Source organism: Periplaneta americana, chromosome 6, assembly GCF_040183065.1.
Source record: "Periplaneta americana isolate PAMFEO1 chromosome 6, P.americana_PAMFEO1_priV1, whole genome shotgun sequence".
Classification (NCBI taxonomy): domain Eukaryota; kingdom Metazoa; phylum Arthropoda; class Insecta; order Blattodea; family Blattidae; genus Periplaneta; species Periplaneta americana.
In genome coordinates this window covers 178,330,615-178,356,720 of record NC_091122.1, presented here as the reverse complement: position 1 = coordinate 178,356,720, position 26,106 = coordinate 178,330,615, and the positions used below count along the sequence as shown (strand labels likewise).

Genomic DNA, 26,106 nt, shown 5'->3' with positions numbered 1-26,106 from the left:
AGTCCCTGGGGTAGCTCAGTCGGTAGAGTATTCGTGCGCTAACCGAAGGGTCCCGGGATCGATACCCGGCCCCAGGACAATTTTTTCCTTGAAATTATTCACGCCTGCTTCACAGGGAGCTTCTACCTGAAAGCCAGATTTGCAGTTGTGATTTATGTATCGAGAATATCTGCATAGGAATGTCAAATGTAAATTGAATGTAATTAAATGTAAGGAAGTGTTTGGGGAAAGCGACTTTTGACCCATCTTGTATGTAACAATAAAATAGATGCAATAATGATGATAATAATAATAATAATAATAATAATAATAATAATAATAATAATGATGATAATAATAATTACTCCACAGCTATGCTATTATTGTAAGTTTATTATATAAATATTTCTCTCTCGATAATAGACTCTCAGATATTTCAGTCTACCACGAAGCATTGATTTTGGAATGGTTTGAATCTACTCGCATTTGTTTAGTCTTTCGCCACATCTTCAGTGTTCGTCCCGCTCGGGACGTCCTCTGTGGCTACTCGCTACACCTCTCTCGCACGGCAGGAATCCAATTACAAGACAGACAATTTCACTCCTAATTTGTGGGATAAGTAGATTTAGACGTACTGTAACCCCCTCTGGTGGAATGTTATCTGCTACAGCTTCTGATGCTGGCCTGCACGTGTTCATAGACCCCATGTTGAAATCGCCCGTAACAGCAAACGACTAAAGGCTGGTTCACAATAAACCGGAAACGAGTATCGGGGCGAAAACGAAAACGGTAAAATTGTTAAAATGTGTACATTTAAATGTGAGCATTCACAATTAACGAAAAGCTTGCCGGAGCCAGGGATCGGGAACGGAGAATTGGCCAAGTTTCAACTTTGGCGTTCACATTTCCGATCACAGCCCACTAGATTCATTCTATTGCCATCTAAAAGCTATTTTGTCGTCGTATATTTTGTAGCAAGAAGACCGTGACATAACCTATGCATTATTTTGTTCTGTGCTGTGCATCATGGAGCAAGTTTTATTTGATGAGATTCTAATATTGAGTGTTGAGGAAAAATCTTCAACGTTTACGATAAGCGGCGCGCCTCGTATAAAGATGAGAAAATGAAGGCGAATACGTGGCTTTCAATAGCTGCATCTTTGAACACCGATCGTAAGTGAATCATATTTTATTACTGTATTGGTTGTGTTACACACTACATATTCATGCTTCAATTCAATAACTACTGTTGTGTTCATTTTTGTTCTATTACAAATGTTTCTTCTCTAATTATTTTACGTTATAGTAGAGTTAAAATAGGTTGTGATAATAAAGATGCATGGGCATATTAATTTTATAGTACCGTACCTAATGAAATGTTTCAGTTGAAATTTTGAAGTTGGTTAACCTGTGTTTATGTTGGCTGCCTTGTACTCATGAGAGAACGCCATTGTTCAATTATACACAAATAACATCAGAATGCGTAATATCGACTTTACATATTGTTATTGACATGCATATCGATATGCATAGTCGTCTACGTTCTCGGTTTATTGTGAATCAAAAGTTTTCATGTTCACGTCCTCTGCTTCTCGTTTTCATTCTGGTTCTCGTTCCCGGTTTATTGTGAACCAGCCTTTACTCTCGATTTTATATTTCCATCTTTAATGAACTTCCTGATAATGAAAGTGACTTTTTGTTACAAACTTACATTCATTCATTTATTAATTCATTCATAGTTTTCTGTCCCAGGGCAGGTCCTTCACTGCAAGCACAACATGCTGCAATTTTTCCTATTTTCCGTTTTCCTCTTCGTTTCCGCATACGATACATTATACAGGGACATCATTTTATTTTTACTTCAATTTTTATTATACCTGAGTTTTTTAATGTACTTCACTCCCACCCCCTCTACTAGTAAACTTCCAACACAACCGAGGCCGCGTACATGCAGTCAAGCAGTACTGAGTATAGTACGTTCCAGAAATATGTTCGCGTTTTCTAGTGACGAAAGAGCTTTCAATATTGAATCATATTTTCGCACAGGTGCTGTCGTCCGTTTACCTACGTCGCATCCCGATTTTCCCCACCTGCTTCTGCTCACGCCGCTGAAAAGGCTAGTGGCTGGGATGTCTTAGTCTTTTCTGAGAACATTAATTTCTGTTAGGAATTGGACGTCTACGTAATATTATGCAACTGTTTAAAATAACTTAAATAAAAGGGCCACGTTAAATAATTAATTGTCACGTGATTTCCCCCCTTTCTACGATCCTCCGACATAAATACTTGGACGGACAGTAGATAGCATGTCTGAGTAATTTTATTTATTCGGAACGGACAGAAGTGAAGATTGAATTTACAGTACGTAAGGTACGTTTTTACAGAGTAGGTACAGAATTATTTCAACATGAGTTATTAGTACGAAGGACGAAACTGGTAATTGGAATTAGTTACAATAGTCTATAGTGCGATAATATGCACAAAAGGACTGAACCCTGTATCGAAATGAACGATCACCATTTTCAAAAATGTTTTTAAATATCCATATTATGATTATTTTTCAATTTAACTTCATTCTCTATATTGTACGCTAATGTGCTGTAGACAGTATAATATACACTGCATACGTCCGCATGCATAACTCAGTTCGTGAGTAAAAACACTTATTGTTAACAATGTACTGTATTTTGATTACACAAAAGCTTAATGAAAATGATCAAACTCGAAATTGCGATATTTCCTAGTTTACGTAAATGGATGAACTACTTTTCTTCCCTCCTATACCTAATCAAGTGATTTGTTTTTATTTTACGCAGTATCATCGAACTCCAGTCGTGGGAAGGGGTAGCAAAAGGTATAGCCAGGTTAATATTAAAAATGTTAATAAAAATAAAATGATGTCCCTGTATGTGCAAGTTACGTCCGTTGTTTTTTTTTCCTAGTAGGTTATTTTACGACGCTTTATCAACATCTTAGGTTATTTAGCGTCTGAATGAGATGAAGGTGATAATGCCGGTGAAATGAGTCCGGGGTCTAGCACCGAAAGTTACCCAGCAATTGCTCATATTGGGTTGAGGGAAAACCCCGGAAAAACCTCAACCAGGTAACTTGCCCCGACCGGGAATCGAATCCGGGCCATCTAGTTTCGCAGCTAGGCGCGCTAACCGTTACTCCACAGGTGTGGACACGTCCGTTGTTATAATGGTGTCAATAATAATGATTTTAGTCATTTTCTGTGCATTTTATAGACAAAAATATTTTGGAAATGCCCGGTTTTTGTTTGGAAATATGAGGGAAATGTTCACTTTTGTTCTAAAAAGCTATTTGACTGTTATAAAAATCCACTCCTTTGTAGGGCCTGGCCATCTGGACTTGCAGACGAAATCAAAGCATAGAAGAAAAGCTCACATTTGCAGCTCATTATTCTAGAGTGGCATAATGAAATATTGATACCAGCTCGGTGTTCCGTCGCGGTTTCTGGTCTTTCACTTATTTGCGTAGTGGTTTGGACTGCAATTGTTTAACCAGAATAGCCACTGACCACAGTCCCATCTAGTGGTACTGATAATGAAAGCTCAGAATAGAACATAACCACATATTCAATCTTCCAAACCCACATGAATTCGTAAATTAACTCTGATGAAGTTATAAGGTTGGTCACTAGGAAGGATGGTTTCAAATTATTTCTGTAAGGTCATAAGTAATGCATACAAAATAAATTATATGAATACAGTAAAATGTATTATTACTATTATTATTATTATTATTATTATTATTATTATTATTATTATTATTGTTGATTACATTTACAATCACGCAATCAGAATGCTAGGAATAATACGGTCAATAACTTATTCTTTTTCCACGCCCGATTCTCTCTTAATGCTATACTATTCATTGGTGCGATCGAAACTCGAATATGCATCTGTAGTTTGGAACTCGATTACAACTACGGACTCGGCTAAATTAGAAAATATACAAAGAAAATTTATATCCTTATGTTCATTCAGATTTCTGCCCATTAATTCCGGGTATAGTTATGAGAGAAAATGTGAATATTTTAATTGTCAAAATCTATATGCTAGACGCCATGAGCTAGATTATCTGTTCTTTTGTAAAGTCCTCAAAGGTGATATATCCTGTGACTCTTTCTTAAACAATATTACCTTACGTATTTCAACAAACGATATGAGAGCCCACAAACTTTTCTATATTAGAAATTCGAAATTTCTTTCACTAGTCTCCAGATGCATTAAAAATGCCAACATGCATGGCTGTGAATTCGATCCCTTCAATGTATAGACTTTGTTTGCTCTTGGCAACGATTTATCATTTATGTATTATTTTAGGCATTATACTCAATTAACATTGTCTCATAGTATTCTTAGTTATCCATTCATCGTCATTATTGTAATTAATTGTAATTATATTTATGTGTAATAATTATTTTGTTTTATGTTTTTTGTTATATTTGTGCTGAACTGTAATTGGCCACTGGCTGTTGTACAGCACATTAAATAAATAAATAAATAAATAAATAAATAAATAAATAAATAAATAAAATAAATTATTATTATTAACAGTAATTAGTTACTACTACCATCAACTGTTTGGTCATTTGCAGTGTAGGGGTGATAGTAGAAGGAAGAAGAATAAATCGCATAAGATCTGCTGATGGTATGGCGTTGTTAGCAGAAGAGGAGATGATACTAAGAGATCTATTGGAGTTAAATGACAGCTGTGAGCAATATAGGATGAAGATAAATGCAAAGACGAAGACCATGGTTATCGAAAGAAAGGTAAAGAAGGTAAACTTGTGAATTCGAAATGAGACTGTAGAAAAAGTGGACAGCTTCAAATACGGTATTCACCAAAACAAATAGTAGTGAAATTATCGATGGATTGGTCAACGTAGACCTATTGAATGGCCCCCGCGTAGTCCTGATCTCATGCATTTTCGTTTTTATTCATGCACTCGGAAAGAATAACGTTTCTTCGTCAAATGCAAACGAGAATAACAACCGCTTGCAGAAAAGTAACTCCTGGTATTTTACATGTCCTAAATAAGTGTATCGTCCGTCTGAATACGTACATACAAAAAAACAGTCAGCACTTCGAACATCTATACTAATAATAAAACTTTGTAGCCAAAATTTTTCTGGTAATTTTCGATTTTCCAAAAATAATTGGTGTTAACATGTATACTTAACCATCCTGAAACCGAAAATCGCTTTTTTGAACTTTTTGTTTGTATGTCTGTCTGTCTGTCTGGATATTTGTTACCTTTTCACGCGATAATGGCTGAACCGATTTATATGAAAATTGAAATATAAAAGAAGTTCGTTGTAACTTAGATATTAGGCTATATGACATTCAAAATACTTTATTTAAAAGGGGGGTTATAAGGGGGCTTGAATTAAATAAATCGAAATATCTAGCTTATTATTAATTTTCATGAAAAATGTTACATAACAAAAGTTTCTTTAAAAATTCTTTCCGATACGTTTCATTCCAAGCAAAATTTTGATGGGACCAAATTGCACTAAAAACGGATGTTCTCTGAACCAAATGATCTTATTTTAATTATTTGCATGTAATAACAATTAAGGAAATGTTAAAGGAATTATCATTGCACTAAATGAGTGGTCGCTGGACCAAAATGATTGCATTTTAATTATTTAAATACAATTTAAATTAAGTGACATATTAAACGGTTTATCCTTCTATCAAACACGAATGTACCCTGGACCAGATGTCCTATTTTAATTATGTAATTACTTTATATTTATTTCTAACAAGTGCAGCGGAGCGCACGGGTGCAGCTAGTATGAACATATAGTGTGAACTTCATTTTTACTTGTGGCGCGTGACTTATGGGACACACTGTAGTTAAATATATTTGGTGTTTTCTTGTCATCTCTTGTTTCTGCGCTTCCATCATCGTTTTGCAGACTCCTATGACAGATTTGTGAAATCTCATTTGCGCTCTTTTTGTCTTGTGTGGGATGAGCCTTAATGTCGCTTCCATACATCACAGAGCAGTTTGAGAGAATACTTCGCATCATTATTAATGTATCCTTTGACACGGCTTTGCAGAATATCTTATAATCATGCTAATTAAATATCATATTATATTTCCGCATTTCCCTCTGATTATTTTAGTTTTCAATGCTACTGTTACGTTACAACGTTCACATATCCGTCCTTTTGATTTTATTTTTGTTTCATTATGATATTAGCTAACATATCTGATAAAAATACCAAGGATATAATATTATTCAATATAATTATTGAAAATAATTAAATAAAAATAAAAATTATCATTAAATATTTTTTATGCCAAGCAATGTTTTGAATTATTTATACAGAGACATCATTTTATTTTTACTTCAATTTTTACTGTACCTGAGTTTTTTAATGTACTTCACTCCCACCCCTTCTACTAATGAAGTATCAACTGTTCTCCAGACAGAATCAAAGCCGCATATTGTAAACAGCACTGAGTTATTGAGTATAGTACGTTCCAGAAAAATGTTCGCATTTTCCAGTGACGAAAGAGCTTTCAATATTGAATCATATTTTCGCAAAGGTACTGTCCGTTTGCCTACGTCGCATCCAGATTTCCCCCACCTGCTTCTGCACGCCCTTCTCTAAAAGAAGGGCTGTCTTAGCTCTTTTCTGAAAACATTAATTTCTGTTAGGTATTGGACGTTTACGTAATATTATACAACTGTTTAAAATAACTTAAATAAAAGGGCCTCGTTAAGTAATTAACTGTCACGTGATTTCCCTCCTTTCTACGATCCTGCGGCATAACCACATGGACGGACAGTAGATAGCATGTCTGAGTAATTTTATCTGTGCGGGTCGGGCAGAAGTGAAGATTGAATTTACAGTACATAAGGTACTCTTTATAGAGTAAGTACAGAATTATTTCCACATGAGTTACTAGTACGAAGGACGAAACTGGCAATTGGTATTAAATGCAATAGTCTATAGTGCGATAATATGCACAATAGAACTGAAGCCTGTATCGAAATGAACGGCCACCATTTAAAAAAAAAACGTGTTTAAATATCCCTATTATGATTATTTTACAATTGATCTTCATTCTCTATATTGTACGCTAATGTGCTGTAGACAGTATAATATACACTGCATAATGAATACGCCAGCATGGACAGCTCAGTTCGTGAGTAAAAACACTTATTCTTAATACAGTACTGAATTTTGATTAAACAAAAACCTAATGAAAATTATCAAACTCAAAATCGCGATATTTTCTAGTTTACGTAAATGGATGAAGTACTTTTCTTCCCTCCTATACCTAGTAAAGTGATTTGTTTGTGTTTTACGCCAGTATCATCGAACTCCAGTCTTGGAAGGAGGTAGCGAACGGTGTTTCCGGTTCTCTAAAGGTATAGCCAGGTTAATATTAAAAATGTTAGTAAAAATAAAATGATGTCCCTGCATAATGTAATGTGTCGCACCGTTAGCCGAACGGCTTTTCACGCTTGTAACTGAGGTTCGAATCCTAGCGGGTCCAACTGCAATTTCTGGTGGACAAATATGGTGTTTGGCGATAGGTGTTCGCGGGTTACTCCCGTTCCCACTACTGCCCTACTAATCATCGTACGATATTATATAGTTAACCTATGGTGCACCAAGGGCAAGCCTTTATGGCGACTGAAAGAACTACAGGCTTCGATGCGTCGTCCAGTAGATGTTGACGCCTGGGTGAATAACGACCGCTACTAGTTAAAAACATATATAATGTAACGTCGTGATGAAATTAATCAAAATCTCAGAACTGGCTTTGATGAACTTTCGAGTTTCAAACTGTACGATACAACAAAATTAAAGGTTTGGTCTTCGATATTATTGACAATTGGGATTATCTACGGCGATTGATACATTTGGGCGAAAGGATGCAATATTTTATATTTTTCTTAGGGGTTAATCTTTTTTCTTTTCCTTTCTTCTTTTCCATTCATGAATTAGACTTGTATTATATCAAATTTTAGCTTATAACCCCATGTACTAATCTATATCCACCACTGTTCATGTTACAAAAATATGTTACATTTTCCATCATTCCTAAGCGTTTCATAACAATAGACTGTAAAACAATTCTCACTCACGGCAAAACAAAAATTACAGTAGCCCCATTCGTGGAGTTGGAAAATGTTTCACTAGCTTTACTTAAGAGAAAACGGACATTATTGTAAGAAAATTTACTTTTTTTTTTAAATTTCATTTATTGTATTTCATAGATCTTAAATGAGAATTGTAGCTTTCAGATATGAAACAAGCGACAAGTTATACAGGGACATCATTTTATTTTTACTAACATTTTTAATATTAACTTGCCTATACCTCTGGATCAACGCCGTTTGCTACCCCCTTCCACGACTGGAGTTCGATGATACTGGCGTAATATATTAACAAATCACTTTACTAGCTATAGGAGGGAAGAAAAGTAGTTCATCCATTTACGTAAACTAGGGAATATCTCGCTTTTGAGTTTGATCATTTTCATTAGGTTTTTGTTTAATCAAAATACAGTACAGTATTAACAATGAGTGTTTTTACTCACGAACTGAGATGTCCATGTGGACGTATTCATTATGCAGTTATATTATACTGTCTACAGCACATTAGCGTACAATATAGAGAATGAAGTTAAATTTAAAAATAATCATAATATGGATATTTAAACGCATTTTTTAAAATGGTGGCCGTTCATTTCGATACAGGCTCCAGTTCTAATGTGCATATTATCGCACTATAAACTATTGTACCTAATCCAATTACCATTTTCATCCTTCGTCCTAGTAACTCATGTTGAAATAATTCTGTACCTACTCTATAAAAGGGTACCTTACGTACTGTAAATTCAATCTTCACTTCTGCCCGATCCGAAAAGATAAAATTACTCAGACATGCTATCTACTGTCTGTCCAAGTGGTTATGTCGTAGGATCGTAGAAAGGGAGGAAATCACATGACAGTTAATTACTTAACAAGGCCCTTTTATTTAAGTCATTTTAAACAGTTGTATAATATTACGTAGACGTCCAATTCCTAACAGAAATTAATGTTCTCAGAAAAGAGCTAAGACAGCCCAGCCATTAGCTGCCGAATAAAATCTGGTGCGAGAAACCGGGATACGACGTAGGCAAACGGACGACCTGTGCGAAAATGATTCAATATTGAAAGCTCTTTCGTCACTGGAAAACGCGAACATATTTTTGGAACGTACTGTTTACTATGACCGTAAGACTACTATGACTGTATATGCGGTCTTGGATCTGTGTGGAGGACGATTGAACTTCATTAGTAGAAGGGGTGGGAGTGAAGTACATTCAAAAACTCAGGTACAATAAAAATTTAAGTAAAAATAAAATGATGTCCCTGTACAAAAATATACAATACATAGCAAGCAGAGTAAATCAATTTCCATGCATAACAATTCATCATTTGAGCAGAAGTTATGAGTAGATATGCGGAAATTTTGTTAATTCTGTTCTGAACTTCTTCTTTTGGTCTTTCAAATATTTAAGGAAATTATACAGTAAATTGAAGACTGTAATACATGAACAGTAAACTTATTTTTTATAACAACTTAGACTAACAGAGAATAGATGGAGATATAATTTTTGTCTTGCATTATACAGGGACATCATTTTATTTTTACTTCAATTTTTATTGTACCTGAGATTTTGAATGTACTTCACTCCCACCCCTTCTATTAATGAACTTCATCCTTCCTCCACACAGATCCAAGACCGCATATACAGTCATAGTACAGTACGTTCCAAAAATATGTTCACGTTTTCCAGTGACGAAAGAGCTTCGAATATTGAATCATTTTCGCACAGGTACTTCGTCCATTTGCCTACATCTTATCCCAGTTTTCCCCATCAGCTTTTATTCGCCAGCTAGTGGCTGGACTGTCTTAGCTCTTTTCTGAGAACATTAATTTCTGTTAGGAATTGGACGTCTACGTAATATTATACAACTGTTTAAAATAACTTAAATAAAAGGGCCTCGTTAAGTAATTAACAGTCACGTGATTTCCTCCCTTTCTACGACCCTACGACATACCAGTTGGACGGACAGTAGACAATATGTCTGAGCAATTTTATCTTTCGGATTGGGCAGAAGTGAAGATTGAATATACAGTACGTAAGGTACTTTTTTATAGAGCAGGTACAGAATTATTTCAACATGAGTTACTAGTACGAAGGACGAAACTGGTAATTGGAATTAGGTACAATAGTCTATAGTGCGATAATATGCACATTAAAACTGAAGCTTGTACCGAAATGAAAGGCCACCATTTTCAAAAATGTGTTTAAATATCCATATTATGATTATTTTTTAATTTAACTTCATTCTCTATATTGTACGCTAATTTCTGTAGAGAGTATAATATACACTGCATAATGAATACGTCCACATGGACAGCTCAGTTCGTGAGTAAAAATTCATTCATTCTTAATACTGTACTGTACTTTGAATTAAACAAAAACCTAATGAAAATGATCAAACTCAAAATCGCGATATTTCCTAGTTTACGTAAATGGATGAAATACTTTTCTTCCCTCCTATACCTAGTAAAGTGACTTGTTTGTATATTACGCCAGTATCATCGAACTCCAGTCGTGGAAGGGGATAGCAAACGGCGTTGATCCAGAGGTATAGCCAGGTTAATATTAAAAATGTTAGTAAAAATAAAATGATGTCCCTGTATTTTATGAATATTTTGATTAGTACTAAATGTATCCTGATTTTTAATATGAAACACACATAGCTATTGAAATATTATGCGTCTTTCATGGACTGATTTTGTTTATTATTTCCATTTTCAGCAACAATATGTCATCTATTAATCCTATTCTATTTTTGTTGACCCTGCTTAAAATGCTCATTTTTGGAGATCATCCGTGTAAAAATCATGATACAATCGTCATTCTGCATACATTATCAGAGTAACAGTAAAATAAAAAGTATAAAATGTTCACCTTGATGCCTATATATCATGATTCATATCCCAACTAATACAAACGTTTCCTACTTTTGTGGTGGTGAATTTTATTTGTGAGAGATAATCCATTCGTGTCAAACAAAATTATATCTGATGTCTGATTAACAGATGAATAATGCCACTAATAGATCACATCTGCATACAAATTAGAGTTCGTTAAAGCTACGACAGAAATGTTTGTCATTTATCTTTTCTCTTGTTACAAAACAAATGAACTCCCCTCGTAACAAAATAGAATATCTATAGGCTACGTGTATAATTATATACATAAACATCATGATCTGTTTTCCTGCATTTTTGTGAGTCAATCATATCGATAATCCAGCAATTATTTATAAATATTTTCAAACCATTGCGCTATTTATAATCGAACTTGAATATAAGTCAGTAACAGAAGATAAGAGATTAGTAACTATGGTAACCAATAAATGAAGATGATGTCTGAAAATAGACCATGAACAAAAATAGCGCTGAATTGGCACATACCGAGAGTATTATCATAATACACTTACTGGCTTTTAAGGAACCCGGAGGTTCATTGCCGCCATTGGTCACTATCCTGAGCAAAATTAATCCAGTCTCTACCATCATATCCTACCTCTCTCAAATCCATTTTAATATTATCCTCCCATCTACGTCTCGGCCTCCCCAAAGGTCTTTTTCCCTCCGGCCTCCCAACTAACACTCTATATACATTTCTGGATTCGCCCATACGTGCTACATGTCCTGCCCAACTCAAACGTCTGGATTTAATATTCATAATTATGTCAGGTGAAGAATACAATGCGTGCAGCTCTGCATTGTGTAACTTTCTCCATTCTCCTGTAACTCCATCCCTCTTACCTCCAAATATTTTCCTAAGAACCTTATTCTCAGACACCCTTAATCTCTGTTCCTCTCTCACAGTGAGAGTCCAAGTTTCACAACCATACAGAACAACCGGTAATATAACTGTTTTATAAATTCTAACTTTCACATTTTTTTGACAGAAGACTAGAAGACAAAAGTTTCGCAACCGAATAACAACAGGCATTTCCCATATTTATTCTGCGTTTAATTTCCTCCCGAGTGTCATTTATATTTGTTACTGTTGCTCCAAGATATTTGAATTTTTCCACCTCTTCGAAGGATAAATCTCCAATTTTTATAGTTCCATTTCGTACAATATTCTGGTCACGAGACATAATCATATGCTTAGTCTTTTCGGGATTTACTTCCATCTCTATCGCTTTACTTGCTTCAACTAGAATTTCCGCGTTATCCCTAATCGTTTGTGGATTTTCTCCTAACATATTCACGTCATCCGCATAGACAAGCAGCTGATGAAACCCGTTCAATTCCAAACCCTCTGTGTACTCTCTTAAATTGACTGAGCATATTGGAAATTAAATCAATGGCTTTCCCAAAACACGCTATGAAATGTTTATTATAAAACAACAATTTATCTCGAAAAAGGAAGCAAAAACGAGCAAAATTTTATTAAACTTTTCTGTATGAAAATCTCGAAGAATAACCTCTGAAGTTAACGACATTACTTACGGTTTTCTGTGTATATTCGTATTTTTTTGTCTGAAACTTTGAAATCTTTAGCTTCAAAACATGGTCTTCATATGTATGTGACATTTTTCCAGCTACCGCTTCAATTGTTAATCTTCTTGTAATGGCAACATTATTCTTATTTAACTTACAGCATTTGTTTTCGTCCGACCCGTCTCCGCAGTCATCTACGAAATTACAGACGCTGTCTCCGGGAATGCAGAAGTGGTTGTTGCACTTGAAGTGTGTTGTGGGACACACGTAGGCCTCTGGAACAAAGAAATTCATCACGTCAAAAAAGTAAGGTCATCTCCATTGCAGGTCATGGAGATCCAGAGAGTGGCGGGAGGTTAAGGCTTCCATCTTTACAGTTAGCGCCAAATGGCAGTAGGGATGTCAGTCCTATGTACCCTCCTTCTTTTACCCCCAAGAAAATAACCCCGGTACTCATTTCTGATAGAAGCTGAGAGCCATAGTGCGGCTGGAACGATTACATTAATGGAAAAAATCCATGGCTCCATCAGAAATCGAACCCATGATCCCCCGAGATTGCAGCATTACGTCGTAACCACATAGCTACCGGGCACCCAATTCTTAACGTCACAAGAAATAAATATACCGTCGGCCTGGGTCGCGCAGTCGGTAGACTGCCGGACTACTGTGCCCCAGGTTGCGGGTTCGATCTCGGCCCAGATCGATGACATTTAAGTGTGATAAATGCAGAGGTTAATGTCAATAGATTTACTAGCATGTAAAAGAACTCCTGTGTGACAAAATTCGCTGATATAACCTCTGCAGTTACGAGTGTCGTTAAATAACACGTAATTTTACAATAAATATACAGGGCGGAAGTAAGATAACTATACAGATTTTAACAACTTATTCCTTTGATACAGTATAACAAAAGATTCTAGCACCATATTAGTTCCATAAAAGTAATTTTTTCAGACTACTTTTGACCATTAAAACGGTACGGAACGTCGTGTTTCAACTAATCATGAATGTTTATCCTACAATTTTTATCACATCCCTCGCATTTGTTTTTATCACTTCCTTAGCATTTTTTGTTTAATCACCCCCCAGCATTTTTTCTTTGTTTGCCAACATTCTAATTTCAATAATTGTACTTGTTAAAATGATTCATGTTTATTTCATCATTATTAATTAAAATTTTTCTATCAATTATCTTGTTTATATTATTTAGGTTATGTTACAGCTTCTGCTATATGAGATTATGGATAGTCACGTATCAGAGATTGTTTAATATTTATTGACTATTTCGTTTATATGACGTCATTCCATTTTCGACCAATGAAGTGTAAAGAAATTTTGAATTCCAACCAATCACAGTCAGACTTTGCGATAATTTCTGCAGCTAGATTTATCGCTATCAATTTATCGCATGGTCGTTCTTTTGTTTATTCGTTGTCGCCAACTGTTTCCCCGTAAATTGATGATCATGACTACATTAAGATGCAACTACACGGTTAAACTTTTCTTTCAACTTTAAAGCAATGAATGCAAGATTGATATTTAATATTAATTAATATATTTACGCAGTGAAGACCACTTTCAAAACGGCGCACCATGTAGACACAAAATCTTCATGCATCTTAGTTGAACGTACCTTTTAAACTTGATTCTTTCAATATTCTTCCCAGATTGCACGCATACGCGATTGGAATATTGTACTGTGTAGCTGCAGCTTTAGTTCCGTTACACACTACAGCGAGAATGCGTTTGTCGAGCTATAAAAAATGCTTTCGTGTAGCACTGATTGTAAGTAACGGTCGAAACAAGGAGCAGCTGACATTGGTCCTGCTTCCACAGGTAGGCCTAACGTAACCTATAAAATTAGCCTATAACATTTGTATTGAAATTAAACAATTAATAGACGTTCAAATTTATGTAACATCATCGCATATCAAACTCAAAGACCTTGCATAGTAATAATGTCTTTGATCAAACTGCCTTTCGTATGGCGTAATAAAATTCGTGTTTTAATTAGGCCTATCTATACAGAGATGGCTTCACTGTGTAGCAACATGTCTCGCTGTGAATACATAAGCATTGGTATATAGCCGCCCCCACTGTTACTGTTAAATTAAATTATGATTTCAGCAGATAATGAAAATGTATTTTTTTATATTTTTTTTTATATTTTTTTTTAAATCCACCACCAACAGAAGCATGCTTCCAATTACAGGTGGCTTACACAGATGTATACACAAAATACATAATATGAGAGAGAAAAAAAACAACAACAAAACAAACAACACAAACAAAAGAAAGAAAATACATGATGGTAATAGATGCTAGAATATTTGTTATAATAATAAGAGAAAAGTGCAGTATATGTAATTAACAATGTTAAACCTGTATTTAGATTTTCGCAATTGGCATTACTGAATAATAACATCGAATTTCTTTACTGCAATAATCGATATTCATCTACGAGTATTTCAACTTCACAATGTCTGAATAGGTTAAGTATTCGTTAATATACAATTATTAACATTTTGTGATCGAATTTTAGGGATATATTATTTAAATTTTTATTTTATTCACGAAATAGTCCTAATAAATGTCACTCGAGGTCTGAGATTTCCCAGATAAAACCACTCGCTTCGCTCGTGGATTTATCGGCAGATCTCAGACCTCTCGTGACATTACTACAGATAATTAATTGAAGTGGAATGCAACTGTTTTAATAAAAATGAAACTGAATCGAAAAAAGCCTTCTTGACTAGTAATTGTCCATAGAGTTCAATGAAGATTATATAGTTGGCACAACTGTTAACAAGAGAACAGCTCATCGTAACACACTACTGCCATCTAGCGGAATATCTGTAATGATGAGATGGTATAATAATACATTTGAAGACAGTTTAGTATTTTAGTAAGTCAATTAATATTTTACTGTATTAGAGTACTTTATTTCTTCTAATCTTTATATAATTTCTCCTAATCGTGTAATAGTCAAATATCACTCGAGTTTTGATTTTCTCTAGATAAATCAAGAGCTCTAGTGAGATTACCGCACAAAAAATCACTTTTTGCTAAATGTTAACACTGTTTTATTTGGTAGCACGATTCTGATTTTTACTCATATTAGGCTATTAGAGAAAGTGAGAGAACATACATATTTTGCTTTTAAAACGAAACTACTGATGTATATAATTCAACTGTTTGTGGCACAGAGTCATATAAAGTCGAAAAATGATCCCATAATCCCTGAAAATATGATTGGCTAAGGAATGATTAATCCCTTTTCAGATTTACAACAAAATCAACGATTTTATTACAAATTAAAGAAAATATTAACATGTATCGTTATTTCCTGCCATTGGAAAATCTGGCAACTCTGAAATGACTAAGGGACGGAACTCTGATGTTCAGACCGAATGCGTGTGTTTTTCATACGTGAGCTGGCGACAGCTGTTGCCAAACTACGTAGATTTTCAGTCTAATTTTTAATTAACCATGTACTTAATTACAAAGCTTGTAATAAGTTTTTTATGTATTATAATTGTTCCTTTCAGTCGGTATTATTGATTTTCATTCCGCTGTAGTTAGTCTGAATAAAATTAACACTAGCTCTGGTAATATTTGCAAATTTAATACGTTCATTCTTCCTTTGAGAATAAAGCAGGCCATGCAAACAATGAAGTAGTACAAAATAATATAATAGGCCTACTAGATTAGTAAGTGAAATATCTTGTTTAACAATAATATGCTTTATCTTCTTTCAATTAATTATTTATTATTTTCAGAAAAAAAAAAGAGAATCATGGTGTCTATTCGATAGACCGCAACAACTGCGACAATTGCTGTTGAAACTCGGGGTTGCCAACTGATAAACTTGAAAATAATCGATATAATTTAACTCTGGAATCAATGTCGCCGTGACTTTGGAATTATAGCAACTGCAAAGGAAAAAAAAAGTGCACAGCGACTTTCCGAATGCTCTCTAGTAGGCCGTGTTTTAGAGAAATTTAAACGCACAACTCTGAATATTCCCTAACGCTATTATGAAGAGATCAGATTTAATTGGATAACAAACACGTCCGCAGCTCCTAAAGCAGCACAACTTTTATATTTCCAGAACTGCGGATTACTGATGCTATCAGTGAAAGTTTCATTAACGTAACGACTTAGAAGACTGCTTGCTCTATTTATAATTGCTTGAGTCCAATTTATACTTTTCTTTGGAATTTACAATTATTACACTTCTCACTTAAGAGTACGTCTTCCCTTCCTCCTATATCTCTGACCTCTTTGTTGCTCTGCGTCATTTCAATTTACTTATCATGACATTAGTTTTTATTTGCAAACTGAAGAAGAAAATCCCAATTCAAGATATAACACTTGACATTAATTATTCTTGTTCTTTTTGTCCTCTTATTGTGTTTTACGTTCTTTGCTATTACAGTAAATTATTGCTCAGTTAAATTTCTGGAGCGTCTCCTTTCTCTCACTCCCATACTCACTTATTTAAGCACTCACTCATTTACACTCTCACTCTCACCGCACTCACTCTCATACTCATTCACGGACTCATGCTCTCACACACACTCACGCACTCAGTCACGCACTCACACTCATTCATTCGCTCACTTCATGCTCTCACACACACTCACGCACTCAGTCACGCACTCACACTCATTCATTCGCTCACTCCCATACTCACTTATTTAAGCACTCACTTATTTAAGCACTCACTCATTTACACTCTCACTCTCACCGCACTCACTCTCATACTCATTCACGGACTCATGCTCTCTCACACACTCACACTCATTCATTCGCTCACTCCCATACTCACTTATTTAAGCACTCACTCATTTACACTCTCACTCTCACCGCACTCACTCTCATACTCATTCACGGACTCATGCTCTCTCACACACTCACACTCATTCATTCTCTCACTCCCATACTCACTTATTTAAGCACTCACTCATTTACACTCTCACTCTCACCGCACTCACTCTCATACTCATTCACGGACTCATGCTCTCTCACACACTCACACTCATTCATTCGCTCACTCCCATACTCACTTATTTACGCACTCACTCATTTACATACTCACTCTGACACGCACTCACTCTCATACTCACTCATGCTCACACACTCACGCACTCACATTCAATCATTCGCTCACTCCCATACTCACTTATTTACGCACTCACTCATTTACATACTCACTCTGACACGCACTCACTCTCATACTCACTCATGCTCACACACTCACGCACTCACATTCAATCATTCGCTCACTCCCATACTCACTTATTTACGCACTCATTCATTTACATACTCACTCTGACACGCACTCACTCTCATACTCACTCATGCTCACACACTCACACTCAATCATTCGCTCACTCCCATACTCACTTATTCACGCACACACGCTCACGCACTCTCTCTCACGCACGCACTCACTCTCAAACTCACTTATTCACTCACTGTCACACTTATTCACTCACTGTCACACTTATTCACTCACTGTCACACTTATTCACGCACTCACTCACTAACACATTCACTCTCTCACACTCATCCTCTCACTCAGCCTCTCTTTCTATGTAGGCTATTCATTCTTTACAATGTTCCTGTCCGTCTTGACCACTTTCTTCTTAATTCTCTCTTTGTTTAATTCCAATACTTTTTTTTCTTGAGGACACGTGTAGAGGGCTGCTTGTAAATTACGATATTTTAAACCTTTGTATTTCAATAATACTGAAGAAAATTAAATGAAACTTTGCAATATTATAAAGCAATTCGAGAATCATTCAATGCACATAGTAAGCAATAATATTTTGTTCACAGGTTTATCAGTGAAAAAGTATTCTTCAGGGACAGCATTCAGATTTTTTTTCTTTACACTCGTTTAGGTGTATTTTACTCAGGAACTATGCACATACCTTAATGAAATTTTTACTGTACATTTTTAAGGAAAAATTCTACAATTTGTAGCTAAAATTATAAACCAATATGATTTAGATAAACATAATATAATATTTGTTACTCAGTCAAATGACAAATCAATGTAAAATAATGACATATTATATGGTCATTAAGTTTTATATACATGCGCTACAAATTGCAAACATTTTCGCCCATTCCGGCATCTTCAGGCACAATTATACAATATCTCAATATCAAACTATGTAGCCATTACATTGGTGGTAGATAAACTGTTTAAGATTAATGGTGTACAAAACATCTCCATAATTAAAATGTCATATTACAGGTCATAAATTAAAATAATGTTAAACACCACGTAGTGTTGTAATTAAACTTCATAATATTCTGTGGAACTCTTGTTCAGTAGAGTCCAATGAGTGATGAATTATGTCTGAAATATATAAATAAATACGAAATAGAAATAGGAATTATCAAATGTGAAAGTGTGATCGGAATTGGATTGGATAAGTAAAAGTACTCACGTCGTTTGAACGTGGCAACTGTATAGATCACTATAAAACAATATGTTAAAAACCACGTAGTAATAGCTACATAGTTTGATATTGAGATATTGTATAATTGTGCATGAAGATGCCTGAATGGGCGAAAACGATTGCAATTTGTAGCTCATGTATATAAAACTTAATGACCATATAATATGTCATTATTTTACATTGGTTTGTCATTTGACTGAGTAACAAATATTATATTGTGTTTATCTATATTAATTGACAATCTCAATATTTCCAACATGCTTTCTAAGTCAATATGGTTTAGTTTTTTTATTTTAAAATTATTTTTATTACAAAAAGTTTACGTTTCCTAAACTATTATTTTGATCTAAAAAATATGTGCATATTTTTTTAACAAATTATAGGTAGGAATGGTCAGAAATGCTGTTTCCTAGGAAATATAAAAATATGACAGTCGTAGGTAGTATGTAGTATGTATTTATTTAACCTGGTAAAGATAAGGCCGTCAGGCCTTCTCTGCCCCTCTACCAGGAGATTCCAACTATAATATGAACAATAAAATTACAATTAGTATTAAATTTACAATTGCAATTACAAATAAAATTACAATTAGTATTAAATTTACAATTACAATTACAATAAAAATCAAAGTACGAAAAGATTACCTGACTAATTAAAGCTAGATAATTTATCATAGAAAAACAAAGAATATGTTATATTTACTGAATTACAAATTAAACCTAGAATAACAAAATTGTATAGCGATTAAATTACTGGATATTGAAATATTTTGTGATAGATTAAAGAAACTATTTACAAGAAATCAATTACTGACCAAGTGCCTAGTAAGTTTGCGTTTGAATTCCATTTTATTTCGACAGTCCCTGATGCTAGCAGGTAGCGAATTCCAGAGTCTTGGCAGGGCTATTGTGAAAGAGGATGAGTATGAGGAGGTGCGATGGGATGGTATTGTTAGTATTGTTTCATGACGAGAGCGTGTGTTCAGATTATGGTGGGAAGAAAGGTAAGTGAAGCGAGACGATAGGTACGAAGGAATAGAAGAGTTCAAGATTTCGAAGAGAAAGAGAAGTGAATGTAAATTTCGTTGGAGAGGTCAGTCAGTAAAATGTCAGCATAGTCAAAATAGGGAAATACAAGTGTCTGCACAAGGGACTTTTTAAGCAAGAGGGGAGATGAGCATTTATCCTTTCTAGCACATGGATAATAGAATATACTTTTCTGCAGGATTGGAATAGTATCCGGTAAAAATACAAGTAAATGAATGCAACCAAGAAAAAAAATCAGAATTCAGCTCCCGAAAAAAATATTTTTTGTAAGTAAACCTGTGAAATAGTATTGCTTATTATATGCATTAATTTTTTCATATTGCTTTATATTGTATCAACATTTTATTTAATTACGTGTATTAAAAAGGCAAAGGTTCAAAATATAATTTACTAGCATTCATATCGCGACATCTGTTAGAGTAGCATGCGAAACTTTGAAGTAGTGTTCAGTTCCTTTCATCGCAGACAGATGGCCTTAGTTGCGTAGTCGCCTTCCTGTGTCTTTACCAAGTGCGCTGATAGGGCCACTTATGCAGTTGCCTTTCTGGTTATTACCAATTTCGGTTTTTATTATATAGTAACTGTAAGCGAAATTTTGTGGTTCGTGGTGAGGAAATGAACAAGCCGGCATTTTCCTTAGCTTCTAGGGAAACCACGAAAAACCTAGTCAAGATGGCCGGCTCCGGGGTTTGAGCTCGGGACCTCCCGAATTTGGAGGTAGTATTTTCATCATCTCGCTCGACCCTAATACTTTGCGTGAAATATTTTTTTTCGTCATTTCCTTCTTTCATTCTTCCATGTTCTTTTTTAATGTTTCTTCCTCTAATAAATCCACCTCTTTCTTTCATTTTCTATTATTATTATTATTATTATTATTATTATTATTATTATTATTATTATTATTATTATTATTATTATTATTTTCTTCCACATTACTTTTAGTAATATTATTTCTTGTTATTATCTGTGTTTTGCATTCTTTTCTTTCTTTTTATTCTTCTTTTATTACTTTAATTCATTTATAACTTCTCCTTTCTTTCTCATATTTTTGTACCATTTTGTTGTCCTCTACTAACTCACTCTCTCACTGTTTACTTAATTAAACAATGATTAATTCTGATATTTACTAGTTCTTTCCCATTATAGCACTACTCTTTTCTCACATTTTTCTTTCCTTTTAAGAACTCTATGCTGGAAACTTAACCGTGTCACGTTCTTTCGAACAAAACGGAATTGTGGGGTGGAGGAAGAATGCATCTGGTGGTCTCAGAATGCTGAGTCAACAACAATCCGTTCGATTGAAATTCTTCGATGCTCTCAGCATCTGTAGGACTGAACTTGAAGGTAGCATTCACACTAGTGGAGCAATAAGGCGCCTTTGTCCCGGAGTTACAATGCAGACTGTGGAAAGTGGCGAAGGAACCCCGTTCATTGACAGCTATTCCTTAGTACATAACTATATTGATCACGTGGTTTGAGGGAATAATAGAAATTATTGGTTGTAATTAATTCTCTAATAATTCTACACTCTATTCGCAGCCATCGGAAAATTTGTACTCACGATGACATCACTGGACGCAAGCCGCAATGCATATGACGTAATACAGGATGTCCACAACAAAGCTTTACAACTTCAGATGTAAATAACAAATTACTGACACACGATATCAGGATGCGGTTTTCTGCATGTTAATCAGAAACTGTCAAAGTTTTCATGGAAATTTTGTTGAATTGTTGAAATGCGTTTTTTGATTGCAGGTGTGATGTTTGGTGAAATATGACACTGGAGAAGATGTGGATACCTCAGGAGATGGCTTGGGGTGAAGCAAATACAATTTACTACGCTGACCCTGCGACGTCACTATTGCTAGTGATTACGATTACATTTTTGCCGATGCCTGCTCTAAAAAAAAGTTATGTTTTATTTAACGACGCTCGCAACTGCAAAGGTTATATCAGCGTCGCCGGATGTGTCGGAATTTTGTCCCGTAGGAGTTCTTTAACATGCCAGTAAATCTACTGACAAGAGCATGTCGCATTTAAGCACACTTAAATGCCATCGACCTGGCCCGGGATCGAACCCGCAACCTTGGGCATAGAAGGCCAGCGCTATACCAACTCGCCAACCAGGTCGACTGCCTGCTCTATTGTAAAGTGAAATTTAAAAGTGAGCGTAATAGGCTACTCAGAATTAATTGCAATTGACTGCATTACATCAAAGGCCATATTCAAGTTCGTTAAAAAACAACGTAATATGTACATTAAACGTATGAATTAGAATGACTTGTGCTTGACGTCGAACGCTCAGAACCGAAAAAAAAAAAAAGACATGCTTACAATGTAATATAAATCGCTCATCACAAAAGCGAAACTGCGCATCTCACCACGGGAGACATTTCAATGATAAGTTCACCTATTCAAGGTCTATGAAAAGAACTTCGGTAATGCAAAGAAACAAGATATCTATATAATAGGACCAAAAACACACATGTCTATTTCAATATGTGCCTATATTGCTATATTTCTCTTCAACAGTGTCACAAAACCTCTGCAAGTATTCTGTGTCGAAAATATAACATTTATTTGTCTCATGACCAACGCATAAGACTTAAGAAATACAGTGAACAAAATACTTTCATTGTCTCCAACTTCATAAAAAAAATCTTAATTTCCCTACTCAGAAATGAGATTTGGAATCTGGGGTCATGAAGCGCACTTTAACTTATCGTCTTGGAGGAAATTTCATCCGTTTTAATTGCAGCGTTTTGCAATTTAGCGACGTGTTGATAATGACTAGAAATTCATTTGCCGTCTTTACAGCTATCACATAATTTTATTATCTGTTACACAGACTGGGAGACAATCACTCAGCAAAATGCAAGAGCGCAATTAAAGCTTATGTCGGCATAGAAAATACAGGGTGTCCCATATTGATGTATACACATTTCGAAACACTATTTCTCAGCAACGAGATGAGACAGAAATACGATTTTTGCGGTTTTGCTTTCCTTAAGCCCGTACATGTTCAAAATGGCCCTCTTCCGTCACAGTACACTCCTAACAACGACGTACAACAGAGCGACATACCAACTGGATTGTTGCTAATGGAATATCATTACAGGCATATTCAATCTGAAGTCTGAGTTCCTCCAGTGTTTGTGGTTTTATAGCGTACATTGTGTCCTTTAGAGCTCCTCATAGGTAGAAGTCTGGAGGTGTTAAATCCAGAGATTGAGGTGGGAACTCCGCAGCACTTCCTCTTCGTCCTATCCATCTCTGGGTCGTCCTCATTTAGTGCGTGGACAAGTCTCGGAATGTATGGCTTTCATTTTTGAGCTCTCAAAATTCGATGAACACTGGATTTGCTGATTTTCACGAGAACATTGCCTCATTGAATCTTTGGGGATTGTGCAAAAGCCTGCATGATTGCACCAACATTCTCGTTATCGGTGGAACTTCTCTTTCTTCCGCACCGCCCTTTCAACACATCTTACACCGTTCCGTCGACTTAAAACTTGTCTCGAATTCTTGTGATAGTTAACCTTGTTGGTGGTTGTGTTTCAAATTCAATCCTCCAACGCCGTTGAACCTCAACATTCTCCACTTTTCAATAACATTTCAGAATCCACTTACGTTCATCGAACGCACCGCCATGTTTGTTTATAAACAGATGAACATGTTTCCATGCTTTTCACTGCCTTCTGAATCATAAACCGCAAAAAATGGTATTTATATCTCATTTGTTTGCTGTGAAATAGTACTTCAAAGAGTGTATACATCAATTTGGGACACTCTGTAGAGTAAGTTAGTGGAGGGAATGTTCTTCCATTCATTTTATGAGACTTTAGGTAATAAGAAATAATTATATTACATAAAATTTGTAACTTTTTCTAAAACTGTTGCAAGAATCGTAGTGAAAATTACAGAAGATAATAATAATAATAATAATAATAATAATAATAATAGCAAATGATTAGGACAGGTTAAAGTGTTGAATACCATCCTCATAATAAAGGATTATAAAAATTTTATTGACAACATGCAGAAGATTTTCTATGTTGAACTGTTGTTATGGTTACCGGGATGAGCGTCATTGTACTGCCTACCCGCTCTCTCATATTCACAACGCGATTTGGAATACTTCGGTGGCAATGGTACATAATATAATATGGCGTCACATCTACATGCTTCAGCAGAGGTGAACGATCATCCAACCAGAACTTGGGTATGGTGTGGGTAGCACGATGATCCCACAGCCGTTCTGTAACCGGATTTCGCTACCTATCATATCTTCCCAAATTAATCACGATGCGGGGTGAGAACCGGTCCCATACACTGGCCGAAATTACGTGAGAAAATTTCTTCTCCCTGAGGACTTGAATTTGAACCAGCGTGACATGAGTCCTAGACATGATACTTTAGACCACTACGCCACGGCGCGGGACTTACAATGACGACAGATACTCAGTATTAAAAATATAAAATAACCAGTTAACGTACACAAAATAAACAAAAAGTAAGCCTATGAAATAAGCCTAATAAAAGTACTCCTAACCAAAAGTAAAGCTATTTTATAAACCAAACACTGTCAACTTAAGTAATTACATACCACTTTAATTAATTACATGCCACACTAATTAATTACGTTGCATCTGCATTATCTTTCAACCTCATTATGGAAGGACAGCCCTAAGTAATATTTACTAATATTTTATTTTAGTAGGTTATTTTACGACGCTTTATCAACATCTTAGGTTATTTAGCGTCTGAATGAGATGAAGGTGATAATGCCGGTGAAATGAGTCCGGGGTCCAGCACCGATTGTTACTCATCTTGGGTTGAGGGAAAACCCCGGAAAAAACCTCAACCAGGTAACTTGCTCCTACCGGGAATCGAACTCGGGCCACCTGGTTTCGCGGCCAAACGCGTTAGACGTTACTCCACAGGTGTGGTCATTTACTAATGCGATGATAACGTGGAGAAGAATGGAACGTGTAACGTGGACAGACAGAATAAGAAATGAAGCTGTGCTGGAAAGAGTGGGTGAAGAAAGAATGATGCTGAAAATGATCAGGAAGAGAAAAAGGAATTGGTTGGGTCACTGGCTGAGAAGAAACTGCCTACTGAAGGATGCACTGGAAGGAATGGTGAACGGGAGAAGAGTTCGTGGCAGAAGAAGATATCAGATCATGGACGCCATTAAGATAGATGGATCATATGAGGAGACAAAGAGGAAGGCAGAAAATAGGGAGAATTGGAGAAAGGTGGGTTTGCAGTGAAAGACCTACCCTTGGGCAGAACACTAAATGAAATGATTACAATAATGCAGGTAAATCTCGTCTTTAAATCAAACTATATATGATTTAATTGACCTACCTGCAGCGGTTTATGAGGATTGTCCTTCCTTAAGGAGATTAAAATAGTACATTATGCAACGAGCCTATAATGGTAGTAATTAAGACGCAAGTATGATTGTTTATGAAACGAGCGCAATCGAGTTTCATAATTTTCATACGAGCGTCTTAATTACCATTATAGGCAAGCTTCATACGACTTTTTATGCTCGACCATATTTCTAACTTGAAAGTATTCAAAATTATGGTTATTAGATTAGATTAGATTAGATTTATTTATTTAACCTGGTAGAGATAAGGCCGTCAGGCCTTCTCTGCCCCTCTACCAGGGGATTACAACTATAACATGAACAATAAGATTACAATTAATATTAAATTTACAATTACAATTACAATAAAAATTAAAGTACGACAAGAATACCTGATTAATGAAAGCTAGACATTTTATCATAGAAGTTAAGAACAAAGAATATTTTTGTATTTACTAAATTACAAATTAAACCTACAATAACAAAATTCTATAGTGATGAAATTACCGGATATTGAGATATTTTGTGGTAGATTAAAAGAACTATTTACAAGAAACCATGTCCGAACGAGTCTCAATTACTGACCAAGTGCCTAGTAAGTTTGCGTTTGAATTGAATTTTATTTCGACAGTCCCTGATGCTA

The 26,106-nt window shown here is 35.3% G+C and overlaps 1 protein-coding gene across 2 annotated transcripts in view; it reads right to left on the bottom strand.

The window, feature by feature from the left end:
- LOC138702079 (G-protein coupled receptor GRL101-like) overlaps positions 1-26,106 on the bottom strand; it is a 929,248-nt gene that overhangs the window by 138,129 nt on the left and 765,013 nt on the right. For both annotated transcript variants that reach the window (XM_069829620.1, XM_069829619.1), the window contains exon 6: positions 12,717-12,833. In XM_069829620.1, coding sequence (XP_069685721.1) covers positions 12,717-12,833 — 117 coding nt within the window. The remainder of the gene's footprint in view (positions 1-12,716; positions 12,834-26,106) is intronic.